The sequence below is a fragment of the Pseudopipra pipra genome, chromosome 3 (genome assembly GCF_036250125.1).
Source record: "Pseudopipra pipra isolate bDixPip1 chromosome 3, bDixPip1.hap1, whole genome shotgun sequence".
Classification (NCBI taxonomy): Eukaryota; Metazoa; Chordata; class Aves; order Passeriformes; family Pipridae; genus Pseudopipra; species Pseudopipra pipra.
Genome location: NC_087551.1, coordinates 42,814,709 through 42,833,375, shown reverse-complemented (window position 1 = coordinate 42,833,375; position 18,667 = coordinate 42,814,709). Strand labels below are relative to the sequence as shown.

At 41.2% G+C, this 18,667-nt stretch overlaps 1 protein-coding gene across 5 annotated transcripts in view; it reads right to left on the bottom strand.

Annotated features, from left to right (window-relative positions):
* TRIM67 (tripartite motif containing 67) overlaps nucleotides 1-18,667 on the bottom strand; it is a 45,354-nt gene that overhangs the window by 16,541 nt on the left and 10,146 nt on the right. For 2 of the 5 annotated variants that reach the window (XR_010429135.1, XM_064648857.1), the window contains exons 3-7: nucleotides 15,266-15,388; nucleotides 13,901-14,011; nucleotides 11,589-11,748; nucleotides 3,782-3,939; nucleotides 715-853 (exon numbers count right to left, since the gene is read on the bottom strand). Coding sequence is in view for 4 of the 5 variants with exons in the window: in XM_064648857.1 (XP_064504927.1) it covers nucleotides 715-853; nucleotides 3,782-3,939; nucleotides 11,589-11,748; nucleotides 13,901-14,011; nucleotides 15,266-15,388 (691 nt within the window). In the remaining variant the exon portion in view is untranslated. The remainder of the gene's footprint in view (nucleotides 1-714; nucleotides 854-3,781; nucleotides 3,940-11,588; nucleotides 11,749-13,900; nucleotides 14,012-15,265; nucleotides 15,389-18,667) is intronic. The other 3 variants (XM_064648859.1, XM_064648861.1, XM_064648860.1) reach the window with 3 other exon arrangements.

Below are 18,667 nucleotides of genomic sequence, written 5' to 3'. Positions count from 1 at the left end.
ACAGGTGAATTGGTTCAACCTCACTTTTAATGCAAGTAGAGATCCACTGTGTCAGTGCTAGTTAGGACTGACTTCACTATTTTATCAAAGTGAAGTTCTTTAAAAAAAAAGTTTAAAAAAAAAAAGAAAAAGCTCCTAAAGTATAAATATTTTATACTGGCCTATTTTGGCAACACAGCATAGAAGTGCAAGTGGTAATAGCATGCACTTCTTGATTCATTACAATATCATTAATGAAGATGAACTTCCTTAATGTCGTTATGGATGTCAAGTATAATTACGGAGGAACAAGCATGAATTCCCATCTCTGTATTATCAAACTTTGCTGGGAAATTGAAGCAGTAGTGAAGAAAAAGGCAAATCCCAAAGATATATGGAGAAGGGGAGACAGAGTGGAACAAAAAGTACCACATGAGTTGCATAACTACTTCTGTATGCTAAAGCAAGCATCTTAGTTAAATCCTAGATGTTTACAGTCAACTAAAATCACAAGATTTGAAACCTGAAGTGTGTTACTGATAATGGAAAATCACCAAAAGTGGTAGGAAGAGAGTTCAGTTCCAGTGCACACTCAGTTCCTCACCTCTTCTCTCAGATGGTCCAAAATCTCCATGCCCTAAGTGTCAAACACATTAGTTGATGTAAAGGTATGCAAGTGTTGTGCCACTTAGACCTGCAGCTTTTCACTTAAAAACTGGCAAAAACCCAACTCACCATCTGATGTCTGTAAAATAACTGTCTTGCTGTAAGGACCAACTCCTGAGGAGTTGAAAGCTTTGACTCTTGCATTATAAGTGCTGTTGAAATGAAGGCCATCAATGGTGCAGAGGGTCTCCTTGCCAACATATACTTCCTAAACATTCAAAAAAAAAAAAAAGGGAGAGAGAGAAAGAGGGACATAGTGTAACTGTTTCTCTGTGTCTCATGGTCACATGTTAGGACTTCCATAAATATAAGCCAAAAGTGAACAGCTTCTCATTTTTTCCCAGGATGTGGCAATTATGCTGTTATATCACAAGCAGCCACAGCAGTGGAGACATCAAGGATTGTTAGCAGTGGAGACACTAAAGTGAAGACAAAGCTGGAATGGTAAAGCAATATAGGGCAACAGACAAATATTGATTTTTATCCCCTTTTCCTAAATATCTACTCCAAACCACTATTTTGGATAGTAGTCCCAGTGTCTGACACATTGTGGCCATTATTATATTTATGTAAGACAGAAAGAGGGGAACATATAAAAATAAAAAAGCCAAGTAAGTGCACTTTTATTCTGTTGGGTTACCTCATGCCTGAGTTAAAATATAATTTTGAAACTTTAAAACACAGAGCCAGAGGAAAACAATCTCCTAAGAATTAGGATCACACACATCACATGACTAAACAGTAACTAGACAACAGAGACATCAAAAAAGTCTGCAAAGATTTATAAAACAGCAAGCACTTGTGTAATGTGAAATATTTCAGGAAGAGGAACATCTAGACAGACCAATGAAGAGGATCAGTCAGATTATAAAGGCTATTATGAACTGAATGAAGCCTAGAAACTTATGTTTTTTTGAAAACTGAATAGAAATTGACAGAAAAGGAAACAAATCCTGTCTTGGCAGCAGGTTGAAAGACACAATTCCTTTCCCCCTCTGATTTCTCTGACTCTATGAAGTCCATAGGTTTATGGTAGCAAAGGCCCTGAAGTGCTTAAGCCTGTCACTAAGCAGACCACTCAGGCCCCAGTTCAGTTAAGACACTTAAGTACATGCCTAGGAGTAGTTCTGGTGATTAGGGCTCTTTGCTATGTACCTATAGTGAATTAAGTATGTGATGAATAGGAAAGGGATTACTTAGGTTTACAGCAGGCTATGTGTTTGGCCGCTTTGCTACCATGGTGGCTGCTACAAACAACAAAATTTCTTGGGTCCTGAGTTAACTGGTGATCTTTCATGGAGACAAAGAAGAGTTTTCTTAGAATAACTTAATTTGTCTCCATGTCCATGCAACTGTCTGTGCAAAAAAGTTGTATTTGTAGGAAAACTCTCACATTTTCTAATCTGCTCCATTTTTACCACTGTTCACTGTTTCTGTTTATTCAGATTCTGCTCCAATGGGAGATAAAAACTGTTCTTTAAATCCACCCACCAAATACTGATAAACATTGGTCAATGTAGTTGCTTTCAGATATATAATTCTTCATTAAAAGAGTTAGCAAACCCTTGTGGAAATGGCACAGCTGAGAAGCCTGCTTTTTATCTTTTAATGGGTAAAGCTGAGGATGTTTCTACCACAGCAAGCAGAGCATTCCCCTCAGAACTTGTCACTCTATATTTTTAAGGATTGAGATGGTTCTGTAACTTTTTCGATCCAAAATCTTGACATGGCAATGCCGACAGTCCTAAAACCGTTGGCAGTTACAAAACCCATCCGCACAAATGAGCTTGGGTGCGCACAGCCTGAAGTCTTGTTGTTCACAAGTATTTATTTAGATGTGCATACTATTTGAAAACATCTATCAAAGACATTGGAATTCTAACACCTTGTCCCTAACTCTTCATTCATTGCACACTGGCAACCCTCTTGTCTACTAATATTAACTCTGTTGGCAGCTCCCAGCAGCCATTCACAAAAGTATCTTTTTACACTCTCAGTAACGGAGACCAAATCCCTGTAAAATGTTACTTGGACCAAGGAACTGAGGAGACCTTAGAAAACCACAGTGCACTTCAAAATGTCCTGCCAATATTGCTGCCTCTTCTAATGAGGGGTGTCCAAATCAGGTACCTTTACTGGTTGTGAGTGTAGTGGTTTGGCACAGGGAGGCAGTTCCTTAGGTGGATCCATGCCAGGATATTTTCAGCTTGAGAAATCTTTAAGTTTCCAGTGAGAAGCCAGTTTGCAGCTCCCAAAGGAATGCCATTGCATGGTTTTAGCAAAATTTCCCATTTGTGAAGAGAGCAGCTGTACCCCAAAATGATCTCCAAATGCTTTCAAGGCACTAGCTCCTAGGGAAAGCACTGGGCCAGCCTGGTCCTGGAGCAACAGGAGCCTGAAGCCTGCCTGACAAGGAAGAGCCACAGCTTCTAGCAAGGCATGGCTGACAGAAAGTTGATTGCATTACTTCTGTAGTTTGTTTTTTAGGATATGTCAGGAAAGGATGGGAGCCTATAAGTACCTTGCACCAGCAACCAGGAGCAATTAGTTGTGACATTCACCCTGAGGTTCTTGAAGTACAGCACTTGGGATGCCTTTCCATACTTACCAACTCCATCACAGCTTGTCTGTGGAAAGCTTCCACCAGCCTGGTCTCATCCACTCCCAGGGAAAAGTTTTACAAATCCTGTATTTTTATGCAGGATTTGATTTTCACTCAGAAAATCAAGAAAAACTGAGTTGCATTTCCAGAGCAAGAATGTCAGCTGTTGAAGTGGGGTGCTACGGACAGATGAAAATAAGGGCTTCAAAGAAATCGATGTTGTGTGCATGAACCACTTCCAGATCCTGCAGGCTAGTATGGGATTTTTTGCTTTGGTACACTTCAGGGATGCTTCAAGGCCTGCTTTGCGAGAGGCTTGAGAATAACCTCAGCCAAGTTTCTACCTAAGCCAGTGGTCCTTCTAATAAGCAGCATCTGCACTGCTTTCTACATCAACACAATGGAAAAGCAGGGATGTTTTGACAGCTTGTGTCTTACCTAACCCCTCTCCCCACCCTCAGACAGAAACAAATCCATATCCAGAGGAAACTCACATACAAAGAAACACAAATAAATGCTGAATGAAATTCTCACTCGGAATTGGCCACCATCTCCATCATCAAGTTCCAAGATATAACCCTCCACTGGGTTGTGGCTCAAAGGTGGCATCCTCCAGGCCAATGTCACACTGTTGTTTCTGGTGCAACACTTCTCCAGCTGCAGTAATGGGACGGGTGGCACTGAAACAGGAACTGGGTACAGATTAGTGTAACTCTGCCCTACCCCATTAGTCTGTGCCACAAGTAGTATGGCAATGGCTCACTTCCCTCCCCTCACAGGGGAGCCAGTATTTGTTAGGAAGAGGGACCATTTCCTTTCTTGAAACAAAAGGCAGTAAAAATGATATAACAAGCTGTTGTTAGCCAGTTAGAAAAATAATTTGGCTGAAATACGTAAACAGAAACATATCTGGACTTGCTTCTGGTGCTTCATAAGAACTACAGTGTGGGGACCTCATGTTTGGTTTCCTTCCAAGGAGTCACTGTCTGGAAGAGTTTTTTCTCACACTAGAGCACCTGCTGTTCCCAAGAGGAGGGGCAGGGAGTGTCTCAGGCAGCATGGAAGATGCAGTGCTGCCAGGAAGTTCAGTGCATTACCAAAGAAAAGAATTGGTTTATGAATCAGCAGACAAGTCCTTCCTCCCAGCACGGCAGCAAGACAGAGCCTGAACTTTAACTGTAGGAAGATAATTCATCACTTTAATTGTGATGAATAATAATAATAATTTTAATTATTAAAATTTAATAATTTTAAGCCATACTTAAAAGAAACTGTTGAAGAAAACTTTTCCAATTGCAAACTTTAGCTAAATCCCTTGGTTTGGTGAGCAAAATGGACTCCTGCACCACAGGAGACTCCTCTTGGAAATTACAAGTGTGAAGTTATCTACCAATGTGCCTTTTAGTGACTTGCTTAGGAGAAACATCAAGAGCAGCATTTTGAAAACAAAAAGAAACAGAGTAAAACATTCAGCTGTGCTTCTGTGGGAAAGAGGTCCCTATCCCATCTCTCCTAAACACAATTAAACTCTCACTGTTCACTCTTTGCTGAAAATTATAAAGTGAAAATTTAGTCTTCTGGATAGACCAGGCATGTATCTTTTGCACTGCTGAGACCATATAGGTTAAGTAGGATGCAAGGGATGCACAGATCCTGTCTGGTCTTCTGCCCAAGACTGTATTTCACCATTCAGTATCATTTCTGCAGAGCTCAATCATATCTTACAAGGAACTGAGTGGTATGAGCATTCATTGACTTAGTTCTTAGCAGTATCAGTTTGCTCTTCTTTCATCTAGTCTGCTGTGACCCTCTAGTTTGTTTTTTCCCATTCTGCCTGCATGAGACATAAGCCCTTGTGCTGTTCCTTTCACCCTATTTTATATCTCTGGATCAAACAGGACTGTTCACATTTTGTGTACCAAGCTGACTGTGGGAAAAAGGACGATACTGTGTGACAGGGCTAAGGCTTCACCCCCACTTTGGAAGTGACACGAAAGTCGACATCGGACTTGTGATAAACAGTGCAGAAGATACCATGGCTTTCTGCTGGCATTATCCATCACCACAGTGAATGTAGATGGTTGGTAGCCTAGAAGAATGAAACAAAAGAGCTTTATAAATTAGCTCTTGAAGGTTTTTCTGTGAAAAGAAAGCCTTGTTCCTATTCCTTGATAGTTAAGGGTGATTCAGAGGGTGTCATAAATAAAAACCTGCTTGTTTCCTCACATGGGAAGTTCAGACTCTTCTCTAAGAGACACTATGTCTGGAGAAGTAACAGAAACATGGCATTACAAGAGGCAAAAACCTGAAAATGAGCAATTCAGAGATAATTGGATTTTTTAAGTGAATCATTTCAACTTTAGAGTTTTTCTGTGATTGTTAACTTATGCATTCCTGGTGACTGATGAGCCTGGGAGAAGCTAGGGCTGTGTCAGCCATCCACACTCCTGCCACTTTTGCTAACAAGTTAACCCTCTCAGGAGGCATTCCCCAGGTCCTCCCCATTTCTAAGACTCCTCCTGGCAAGACTGGATGAAAACCTAATTCCTGAAGTCTTTAAGATGCAAAATAGACAATGCTGCCTCACCTCTAAGTAAACCACTAACCTTTCCAGCCCTGGAAAAAAACTCCTAGGAACACTGATGTGAGGCTTCCAGGGACTCTTCATGTAATGCACAATGCTGGGGGGGGGCGGGGGGGGGGGGGGAAGAGCAGAATTTTTGGGAGAGAGTAACTGTTTTATGAGTCCTTTTTAATTACAGAATCAGGAATACCATTTAGGAACAGAATATGCTTTCATCCAGCAAAGTGCTCTTGTTCCCACTTCCCAGTGGAAGCATGAATTTGACACTGTGTGTGATAGTTACACATACTGTGGGGAAGTTCCTCCTCTCCTTTACCATGTTGCTGGACATTCAAGTTTTTGTGTGTAATTCATATCAGCCTCCTACTCTTTTTGAGCCAGTCAGTGGCCTGAACTGCACAACTCTCCTAAAGGAGAGGTAAGATGTTCATGCCAAGGAGCTGTGCAGCTTTGCTGGATGATGCTTTCTGTGCCTGTCCTCCTGCCTGCTCCACTGGATGCAGATGGGCAGAGATTTGCCTTGGTCTCAGGTTACCTTTGGGAAGAGAAAAGATGAACACTTGTAAAAGTCATAGGAAAGCACAAAGTGAGTTGCATAATTGGGACACTGTTATATACAGGGAAGAGCAATGGGATAGGACCAAGAAAAGAAAAATATAGGCTAAGTGCCAGGAAAAAAGACTCAGATGTTAAATTACAGTGCTGGCCCACTTCTTGTTCAATTTAAAGTCCTCTAGAGACTTTTTGAAGGAAAAGATTAAAAATATAAAGGGAAAAATGATACCGCATTGGCACAGCAAGGCCTGTTAATGAGTCTGAATGATGTCCTTCTATTTCTAAAGTGCTTCAAGCAGATTACTCTTAGATAAAAAATGTGATACTGATGTCTCATGTCAACTCAGCAGTCCCCAAAACACATTGCTCAATGTGTCTCACAACTGATGAGGGTAGTCCTCTCACAGGGAACAATACGGCTGCTCTAAGGTGTTGTCTGTTGTCTTCTTGACAAGCAAGTGGTGCAGTGATGCCCTCTACCTTCCCAGATTAATTTTTAAAGTACTAAGTGCAGTGAAAGAACAGGACCCTCAGAAACATGAAAACTTGGATCTTCTCCAAAACTGCAGTACAGCCCTGGAACAGCCTGAGTCACTGATGTAGCAAGTGCCCTACAAACAGTGTTACCAAGAGAGAAGGAAAGAGGACGGTCAAAGAGACCTGAGTCCATGACACAGAGCAGAAAGAACCAAGGGCAAAGCCTACAGTGAAACAGCTGCCCTTTAGTTGTCAGAGCTGTACAGCTCATGGTTGGAGAAGCAGAGATTTGTGGCATGTGATGTGTCTGGGCAATCTTCCTGGACTGGTCTGCAGAAGAGGAAAGGAATCACTCCTGAGAAGGAGAAGGGGCATATGAATGAATATTCAGAGGTGGTACAGAAAAGTATTCTATTTTGTACCTAATCTCTGTTTTACCACAAACCATGAGTGCATGACAGTTCAGCTATGTGAACAAAACAAACCTGGAATATGTATTTGCCTGTTCCCATAGCTTTAATTTAGAAAATGTGGTGTATGCATTAAGCCAGTCATCAGAGGACAGGAAATTTGTGCCAAGGCACTCAGTAAAAGCAATAGAGAGAAGAAAACATGGGCAGAGAAAAGGATCTGGAAAAGCTCAAAAGGCCAGCAATTACTAGAGCAGTGTGTGTGTCTCAGCAGGCCAGCTGGCCTGGGAAGAGTGGGACTCTTGTCAGAGAGTTATCAGTGAGACCCTTGGGTCAACATGATTGCTTAAGCATTACTTCTGCACCTATCACATCTCTGCACATATTATTTGTTACCAAATTGCTTTTTCTTTCTGATTTTTATCTTTTGAGATGAGCTTTAGATATGTGCTTACAGAGAGTCCATCAGTAAGGTACATGAACAAGTCATCAAAGCAAATGTAATGTGATTTGTTCTCATTTTCGTTCTTCTTTGTCTACCACAGTGAATCAATGTTTACTTACAAGCATGCTTTCACTCTAAATGACCCATGCAAGCTCACTGAGGTTGAATGAGGCCAGAGTTTGAAAAAAAATATAGAAATTTAGTCATGCACTAAGCATTGACAACAATAGTACAGACCTTATATTGCAAAGCTTTTGGAACAAAACAATTTTCAGTTGGAAAAGCCACACTGGCCCTATTCCCCTAGATCTCCCCAAAACTTCCTTTACAGATTATCTCTGACTTCTTTAGTGCATCTGCTCTTCTCAGATCAAGCAGTGACTTATTAACATTCATTCCAACACCAACATTTGGCAAACATTAATGACTTGTTGGTGTGCTGGGGCAGGTAGGATTGAAGAAAGAGAAGCTGATGTGAAGAAACACACACATTTTTTCTTTGTGAAACTGCAGGTTTCAGAAATATGCAAGTTCTCATGGTGATAAATAGCAAAACATCACCCTGCTATCCTAGGTTCTCCTCACAGTCGGAGAAGTGATATTCCGAGTAAGTCTGGATGTTCACTCCTGAAATGCAAGACTACTACATGTGAGAAGATGCAAATCATGCATCTGAAGAAGGACAAATCATGCCTGGCAAACTTGGTAGCCTTCTATGACAGGGTTACAGCAGTGGTGGATGAAGGAAGAGTGACTGATGATACCTACTTGAAGTTGTCCCAAAGCATTTGACACTATTCCGCACAACATCCTTGTCTCTGAACTGGAGAGACATGGATTTGATGGATAGACCTCTCTGTGGATAAGGAATTGGCTGGATGGTCACACTCAAAAGAGTTGCAGTCAATGGCTCAATGTCGAAGTGGAGACCAGTGACAATTGGTGTTCCCCAGGGGTCAGAACTGGGACTGGCACTGTTTAACATCCTTGTCAGTGTCAAGCTGTGTTGTGTGGTTGACACGCTGGAGGGAAGGGATGCTATTCAGAGGAACCTGGACAGGCTTGAGAGGTGGGCTTGTGCGAAGCTCATGAAGTTCAACAACGCCAAGTGCAAGGTCCTGCGCCTGCATTGGGGCAACCCCAGGTACAAATATAGGCTGGGCAGAGAATGGAGCAAGAGCGACCCTGGGGAGAGGGACTTGGGAGTGTTGGTGGGTGAGATGTTGGACATGATCCATCAAGGTGCATTTGCAGTCCAGAAGGCCAAACATATCCTGGGCTGAAGCCCAAAAGAGGTGTGACCAGTAGGTTGATGGAGGTGATTCTGCCCCTCTACTCTGCTCTCCTAGGACACCACCTGGAATACTGCATACAGCTTTGGGGCCCCAGCACAAGAAAGAAGTAGAATTGTTAGAGTGGGTCCAGAAGAGGGACATGAAGATGATCAGAGGGCTGGACCACCTCTCCTATGAAGACAGACTGAGAGAGTTGGGGTTGCTCTGCCTGGAGAGGAGAAGGCTCCAGGGAGACCTTACTGTGGTCTTCTAGTACCTAAAGGGGACCTACAAGGGAGCTGGAAAGGGACATTTTACAGGGGCATCTAGTGATAGGACAAGGGAGAATGGTTTTAAACTGAAAGAGAGTAGGTTTAGATTAAATATTAGGAAGAAAGTCTTTACTGTGAGGTGGTGAGGCACTGGAACAGGCTGCCCAGAGAAGTTCTGGATGCCCCATCATTGGCATTGTTCAAGACCAGGATGGATAGGGCTTTGAGCAGCCTGGTCTGGTGGAAAGTATCCTTGCCCATGGCAGAACGGTTAGAACTAAGTGATCTTCAATGTCCCATTCCAACCCAAACCAATCTGATTCTAAGATAATGCAGAGCTGGTTGAGAAGTCACAGAGGTAAAATTTCAGGAAAACAAAAGGCCAAAGTGTCAGACTGAGCAGTTCAAATGGAAACAGACTTCCTGTCATAAATGGAGAAATATAAATACACTTCTATATACTAAACAATCCTCGATATCTATGAATGTCAGGTTGGAACCAGTCACTGGTTTATTCTGCTTGGGCACGCAGGGGCGTGAGGGGAAGTAACACCATCCCTCATGCACTTTCAGGAATGACGGCCAGGTTAGCACCCTTTTCACAATTTTTGCGTGGTGTGTACAGGTCATACTGGTTGTGCTGACCAACCTGATGGGACATGCAACAGGTAGTCCCTGATCAAGGCCAAGACAGCTCAAGCAAAAGCCCTTCCTGAGATGCCTCTGGGGAGCAAAGCCCAAGGGTGTTGGGAAGCTCTGCACAGGTTTGGGCAGAAGCAGTCTTGTCCTCTTCTCTGCTCCTCAAACTGTGTCTAGCTCGATACTAGAGCTTCACAGTGATTTGTATGATAAATGAAAGCACAGCAGACAACACTGTCTTTCGAAAAGCCCTAGTGAATTTGGCTCAGTTAAAGTCTTGTAAGTCTTCAAGCTTAAAGACAGATGAATGTCCAAAAGCCAAACACTGAAGTTGCCCTCACCTCAGATGACCTGTGGTTAATTAGCAATCTATGTGACTAGTTTAACTAAATATTACATGTGTTTGTAAAGGAGAGTGGTGGAAGATTAGTATTAAAAACATTTTAAAATAAATATGGCCAGCATTAAACATCAACTGATTTTAAAAGACGAGTGCAGACAGTATTCAGAGGAGTTTTATCAGTACTATTCTTTCTCTCTTGACTCCACTTGCCTATCTGACAACATTTCAAGGGAGCAGTTCTCAGATGTTTTTTGAGTAACTTTAACACAGCTCACTTATATCAAGATGCAAACCATTCTTGGTGAGCAAACTCTGGCCTTTAACTGTTTGTCCACTGTTTCTCCACATATTTAGCTGTCAAAGTATCCATCCTAATTACTTCATCTTGGGTCTCTCAGATACAGAATTAGGCCCACATAAACTGAACAGAAATCTTTATGCTTGCTCAGATTAAAAAAAAAAGCTCATCAGACATCACAACGTGAATGTCCTTAACTCATTCACTGATTTCTGGTAGCCTTTATCCTGTCATCCACATCTATAATTAAGACTTGAATCACCAATGAGGGAAGCTAATGGCATCATTCCCAGGGACCACAGTGGCTTTCAAATTCAGCCATTCTATGGATCTATCTAATTCTGATGCAGTTCTCATCCTGCTCCATATAAACAAACCTCATTACAAGCTCATGATGTTATTTTCTTTTTTTTTTTTTTTTGGTAATGGTATCTATTGTTCATTAGCTTGTCCTTTTAAATACTTTTTTAAACCTCATTTCCCTTTAGCATTTTCCTCAGTATTATTCAGACACCTGAACCCTTTGTGAATCTTTTCCTTGTGATTCTTTTTTTATTAAGCTTGGCACTGTTCACAGCACAGTTCAGATATAAGTCGAAAGTCAAAGGCTGGTTGGTTGTTTTTTTTTTCCCTTTTCAAGCACATGTGTGTGTGTCAGTAATATCTATTTACTACTTCAGCTGTTCCTGACTAGATAGGGGCAATTGGTATTTTGAGTTAACCATGTTAAACCTAGGAATGCTACAAAATTGCATAAAGTTTATGCAGCTCCTGTGTTAATAATCTTCAAAGCCTTACTCTGAAGAATGTATCTTTTCAAATCTTTAATTGCATCTTGTATCTCTATCTGAGCTTGTTCAGCTCACTATATGTGCGTGGAGCACACCTTTCCAGGAAACACCCAGTAATCTGAATTTGCTTGAATGCCTTTTAAAACTATCCAGCAATTTCAAGTTCTTTTTCCTCCCTCAGTGTCCTCACCCCTCCCAGCGCTGTTTCAACACATGCATGAAAAACAGAAAAAGGAAAATCATAAAAGCTCACCCCTACATTTCATCTGAATAAAATCCAGCTGGTGAATTGACTGCAGTAAAGGTTCGCTATCCAGAGTCAAGTCAAACTCAGCAGACACTTTTGGCTCCAAGGCTCCTTTGACCCACTGTTCCTGAGATACCTGAACACGCTTGATTAAAGCATCCGAAATCTGAAAGAAAGTATCACGTTTATAGTGAAATGGCAGATGCACACATTAAAAGTGACAGAATGCCTGTGAGATACAGCACAAAGGACACAGGAAGGAGACAGCACAACAGATGAGATGGGATCTGATTGTTTTGGGGTGAGGTCCATTTATATTGCATCCTTTCATCTTGTCTTTTCAAAACAAATCTCATCTTAGGGTAGGAAACTAAAAACTGTATTTATAAAGCCCGGAAAGATTACGTTGTGTGTCATGCCTTTGAATGCCACATATACTTCTGCACTCTTTTCTCTGATCTGCAGTCTACTTATGCTCTCCTGTTTAAAAAGAAGTTGCACAAAGAGAGACTTAAATGTTAGAGTCTCTCCATTCAGCACAGATGATTCAGTGGAGGAAACCTAAAGGAATACAAAAATCAAATGGTAAGAACTGTGTATATTACTCACAGTGGGAGTTCTAAATTGTCAGATAGGGTTTTGAAGAATAGTATGGATTTTCTGCCATTACGTCAAAAGCAAATTTCATTTTTAAAGCTTTGCTCTAGCCCAGCCCACAGACAATTAGGCCAAAAGTCAGACTAAAATTATCACAACAAATTCTTCTGGAAGTGAAATCCTGGCTCTGTGGAAATCACTGAATTCAACTGTCCTTGAGTTCATTGAAGCTGCCATTTGGATATCTGGAGACCCCACCAGTGAGCTTCCTGTAAGTTACAGGGAGTAGAATTTTCCTTTGGATTTGTCAGAGAGAGTTTTTCTTTATTGCAGGAGTTCAGACACTTTTTCTCATTACTCTTATTGAAAGACACTCCTGTCTGTGCCTCTGCATCCACAACTCCTAATCAGTCTGTGCAGTAAGTGGAGGAGCATCCCATAGCCTTCCTACAACCTTGGAGTCACTGGGATGCTGAATCCCTTGGCTGTGTCTCAATGTCCTGACTGCAGGAGTAGTTGTTCAAAGTAATGCAGCCCATCTGTGTTTGCTGGTTGTCTTGAAAACATCATTAGATAAACCAGGAAAAGGTAAAACCAAAAGTATTTATTTTATAAAAGGGGACTGCAATGAGTGAAGCCACAGAGGTTGTAGAAAAAGTAAGCTGAAATGAAAATGAAGCATGTATCTAGCCAGCACATAGGTAAAACCTAAAGGTTTCATTTATCCTGTAGTATCCAACCTGCTAAAATCTGTGTAACCTTGAGATTAATATACACCACAGATTCCCCTCTCTTGCTTGAGAACAGACATGACAGTAACAATCAATCTGGAGTGCTAATAGGTTTAAGTTGGCTTATTCTCATCCTGTTTTTTAGGAATGCTCTGACAGTCCCCTGACAGTCATGTATTCACATGTACAGGGTGCCTTGTTCAGCTGACAGCCATGTACAGGTCATTTTGTTTGATGTGCCTTTCTTCGTAGCCAACTAATAAGGCAACAAAACTAACATGGCAAAATAAAATAAGTAATAAAAAATAATAGAATTAATAAGAAAAATAATTTATGGATAATAAAACTGTTATGTTTTGCCTCATCAACAGGCACTTTCACTGCTTGCACCTAAGAAACAATATCCTGTAAACTAAGGCAATTTTCACTAGGCCATATTTTGCAAAGAAAGGTTTACCTGGATCCTCCAGCTTCAAGACAGGCCTTGCAGCCCTGCAAGGTACAACAATCCCAGTAAAGCACAGCTACATGCAAGCCCTTCAGGCTGGATTTCCTCACAGAGGAGGTGTTGAAAGGACTCTCACATGGGAAGGTAAAAGGGAGAAGTGCAAAGGGCAAATACTACTCTGTGTTGCATTTCTTGCATGAGAATAAAATAATATTCTGCAGAAAGCTATCATTGACTACATAGTACCTTTATTGCAGCCCAGAAGGAAGGACTGGCAAGAGGGAAGACATCAGCAGTCAGGGAAGTGCTGTGACTGCTGACTCCCTGCCTCGGTCAGAGTGCAGCTGTTAAAGCCATCTCTTTGCTGGGACATTCATGCAGTCACCAAGATCCCTGAGCTTTTAGACAGTACTATCAGGAGTTAAGGTGAACCTGCCTTGGAGGTGGAAGAGGCTAATAAGCAAAGCCACACATTTTTAGATTTAGCTTTAATGTATTTTCCTTTTCTTTTTTTTTCCTCGGGACATTGGAAAGAAAAATACCTGTAAAAACCCAGAGGGATCATTTTCTTTGATAACTTCTAGGCAGTACTCCATAAGCCCTGTTGACTGGCGTAGCTTCAGTGTACAGTGATTTATCTGGTCCCAAACAACCTGGAAAACAAGCATCAGTACAGTTCTGATGAGTGCCTCAGCTTGGAGTGAATTGTATAAAATTATTTCAGAATAGACAACGAATGGAAGAGTGTGTTAAAGCTATGCTTAATTTAGCTGCCATATGGCCATTGCCTTATCTTCATCAGCTTCACTCGCTCTGTATGGTAAATACCGATAATTAGCTTGGCAAAATGTTGTGCACAGGGAATCTCAATTTCCAGAGCAGATTAATTGCTCAAAGATCAGCCTTGCTCAGGGCAGAAAGAGCACAGAACATGTTTCTGCATCTTCAGTGTTCACATTTCCAATCACACTTTCAATAAAATCTAAGCTTTTAAAAAATCTTTCACTTAAAAGGCAAACTTCATGAGTGGTTTCTTGCAGATTGTACTCTACCATTCTCTTCACAATTCACCTTTGTTCCTGCTCTGCTTAAGAATGCCTTCCAGGAATTAAGAAATAAAAAAAGCTGCATCTAATTTTTCCGGATTTTGGACTTGATTCTGCTGCCACATGGCTGTAGACTAGGCCTAATAGCACTGTGTTCTGTTGGACAACTTGTGACAGCAATAAACTGCAGGATTTGCTGTGCTGTCAGTAGTATGTCTTAAGTGTTGGTTCTTGTCAAGCAACTTAAATGCTGATCTCAGTAGATTTTAGTAGTTGCTATGTTAGATATTTCACTTCAATTTTTCCTTTTGTCTTAGATACTTTTAGTGTGACTGGCATTACAGTACCTCAAAATCACATACACAGTTCAACATTTCAAGAAATTTGTCTGTTTAAATATTTCTTGACTGCCATTTTGTTCAACCATTTTAGATTTCTTTTCCCCACGTCCCTTTACTATATTTTTTAATATCTTTTGAGTGGCTCGTGGATTTCTGGAGGAGGTTTGCCCGAATTTACAGATTTGAAGGGCCATCAAAATCACATTTTACTTGGGCAGAAAGTCCCAGAATCCAAACGACACACAAGTTCCACTGATAAGCACCTCACTGATAAGCACCTCTCAAAAGATAACCCAAACCCATCAGATAAATAAAGACTGATGGCCTGATTCAACAAACTGCTGAAGTATATGCTTTGTTTTAAACATGTAAGCACAGTTCTACTAAACTGCTGAACTGCAACCTGTTTAAAGACTTTAGGATTTGGTCACTAGGAAATTTCACGATGTAAAGAGTTGGGGACTTGACAAATTGCACCAGGTGTCATCAGCTGTGCTGAGCTGATGAGAGGAGTGCTCACCTTCAGCTTGTGCTCACGTTCTTTGGTCACCTTTGTGAGCAATTTTGCCTTTTGTCGTGTTAACGCATCAACCAAGGCATCACACTGAGCAACAAGACAGGCTTCGTAATCCAACCCATTTTCCTAGAAGAAGGTGAAAGTCATACTTATCAAAGAAAGCATATTTTACAGCTTAAGCTATTGCTCATTCTTACCTGTTTTTCGATTCAGAAAATATTTCCTTTCAAGACGATCAGAATTTTTGTTGCCTTTCTGATTTCATTACAGCTGTACCAGTAATAGCTGCATGCTATAAAATGAAACAGTAAGATACTATGCCACAAATGGGCTTATTTATAACCTTGATTTATTGGCACTTTCTGGACAACAGATGTAGTACAACATAATGTAAGAGCTAAATGTAACATACACAGTGCATACATATACATAAGAGGATTCTGCTCCGTTTTGTTTTAATTATCCCACTGTAGCAACTTTGAAATCACTGGCTCTACACCACACCAATTAGAACGGAATTACGGACCAGAATCTGGCTTATGACAAGGAAATTAACGAGATACAAAGCCCTGAGGTTCGTGTATTGCTTCACGCACTTTTTTTAAAAATAGCTAGCACTCAGCAGTGGAGCCCTGTATTTGATTTAAAAAAAAAAATATAAAGACAGGTTTTTATTCACATTGTGGTAAAATACTTTGCTAGGTAGAGGCCAGCATGTGAGGTAGCCAACACTGAGCTTTTAGTAGGGGCTGGGTACAACTTAGTTTTACATAAATCCCTGGAACTGCTGTAGTACCCATTCAAAAGAAGGCTCTCCCTCATGTCCTCTGTTCAGAGACTAGAAGGAGAAAGCTTTCAAGCTCCTCTTCTGAGGAGATGTTTAGCTGTACTATTAGCTTCCCTCCCAAATACACAAATTCAAAAAGAAAAAAACATCATTAAACGTGAGAAGATTTTAAGTGTCCTGAAGGAGAGGCACCTCTTTGGTAAATCATCATACTCCCCTAACTCATTTCTAATTCTTAGCTCTTTTATTTTTCTCTTCTATTCATTTACTTTGTCTTCTTTCATTTGAGTTCAAAATTTTCAGCACTGTACTCTCTTCATTCACTGGGATCCATGCATCCTATTCTCCAGCTGAGGGATGCAGGGTCAGTGCTCCCCAAGAGGGCCCCCTCGCAGTCCTAGACCTGCCAGCAAGATGGGGTGTGGTGGTGGAGAGACACCAGACGGCTCAGTGATTGCCCACAGGTTTGTCTCAGACTCTTCCTGTTTGCCTCTCTCCCTCCTCGGCTTATATCACACCAGACTCCCCCTTAAGCCCATTTCCATCCAGCTACTCTTGAAGTGCTGTTTTGTGTACAGAGCCTGAATCAGTCAGTGGCTGTAGTGCATCATTTCTCTCCTCATTTTCAGTTCACGCATCAAAGGGGGTGTTTGGCGATATGCCTCCTTCAAGTGAGAAAGTATGAAATTGTTATAGCAGATGGGAAAATGAGAAAATCAGATCATGACAGCAGCAAGGAGGAGCAAGGAAGCAACGGGAGCAATGAGGATCAGGCAGTATCTGACAAGAAGAGACCAAGAGATATAAAAATGACCTCAGAAAAGAGAAATGAAGAAAAAAAGAGGGGAAAACAACAGATTTGCAAAGCAGGGGGAAAAAAAGGAGATTATGAATTTGCAAACTGCCCCAAGTAATATAGCAATAATAAAAGCACAGCTCCCGGTAGCTCTGGCAAACTCAGAGAGGAGATAAAGTGTGTGTATGGCTGTTTGGCCTGCTGTGCATTGAGACAGGATAACAAAATGTACATATTGCTTGCTCCTTTGTGTAAACATACTTTTTAAAGACATTTTGCTGAGGGGTAAATGTCTGTATGTGTGTGTGGCAATCATAAGCCTTCTACTAGAATACATGATTCTGAATATAAATCTATGCACAAATGCTACATCTCTTTCCCCCCAAATAATCTGTTTTTTTGGTCCAAATCAAAAGGCACAGATCAGCTCATGACATACTCTAAGCCCTTTCCCCTCAAAGAGTGTGTCTGTACCAAACATGCCTACCAGGAACATTCCCTAGTATCTGCTATCCTCGAATGATGCTTGAACATTGCATGAGAAGAGTGCAATTTGTCACGGGAGAAAACCATTTCAGGGACCTCCTTAAGGGTTGAAGTCTGTGGGTGATCATCTTGGACCTGTGCCTTGGCCTTGTTTTACTTAGGAATACATATGCAGCTGATTAGTCTTGCTGTTTTGGTTTGCCTAAATTTGATGTCCTCACTCAGACTCAGGATGGAGATTGGCTCAACATGTGAGGGTCAGATTCGGCTTTGTGCCCAGACTCGACAGGGTGACTGCTGGATACAATTTCCTCTTCAGAGCTCTCCTCTAGCATTTTAAGCAATGAGCAGCATCAAATAAATGGCTTGCTTTTTGATCCCATTGTAGCAGCTCCCTTATGCAGAGCAATTTGGCAGTGATTTTATTGAAACACATTAAAGGATTTTACAGCATAGTTGTAAATAGTCATAATAGGCCACTTTTAGGTTTCAAGAGGGGAAAAATACATTTTTAATGGAGCTAGGTGACTCAAGAAAAGATTTCTAGAGACTACTGTTTTGGATGAGTTATGCCATCCTAAAATGGCTGTTCATATCTATAGGAAGAACTGCTCTCTAGAGGTGCCTGTCTTTCTTCTTGGACAGTGAAAGAAGTCTAAATAATTAGATTAGCTGACCTACCTAACCTTTAAATAGGTAAGTCAGCAGAGAGAAACCTCACACTGTAGCCAAAACATAGAATGTTACATGTGCCACTCAGTGGCTTTGCACTGGTTTCTTTCAGTTAGTTGTCCTTATTTTTTGCCAGTTTCTCAGTCTTGGTTTGTTCCCTGCCCCACGAGGGCATGGAAGACTATGAGGGTGGGTAGTTATGCTGCCCTGAGGCAACCAGAGAGCTTAGACAGCATTTGTAGTACAAAGTCATCATCTAGAGTTTTAAGTAGAATATTTTCATAATTAAATTATAAACGAAATACAGATTTTTGAACTACTACTTTTATGGTTTTCTGCAGCTAACAAGCACAGGACTTGTTGATGAAAGATGAGCAAGCAGCAGAGTGGGCTATCAAAGAGCAAATGACATATATACCATCACTGTACAGCACTGCTGCAGCAAAAAACAATTATCCCCTCCTGGGTGCTGTGTGTGTCCTCAAATTACTGTGGTACATTTTCAGGCACAGTCTGCAGAGTGAGAAAGACCTTAAGGATCACCTGACCTCCAGCACTGATGAGTCTAAATTTGGTTGAAGTAGGCACTTGTTTCATTTTGGGTTTGTAACCTCAATTACTGCACTCACCATGAGCCCTTTTCTGACTATTAAATTTGGACCAT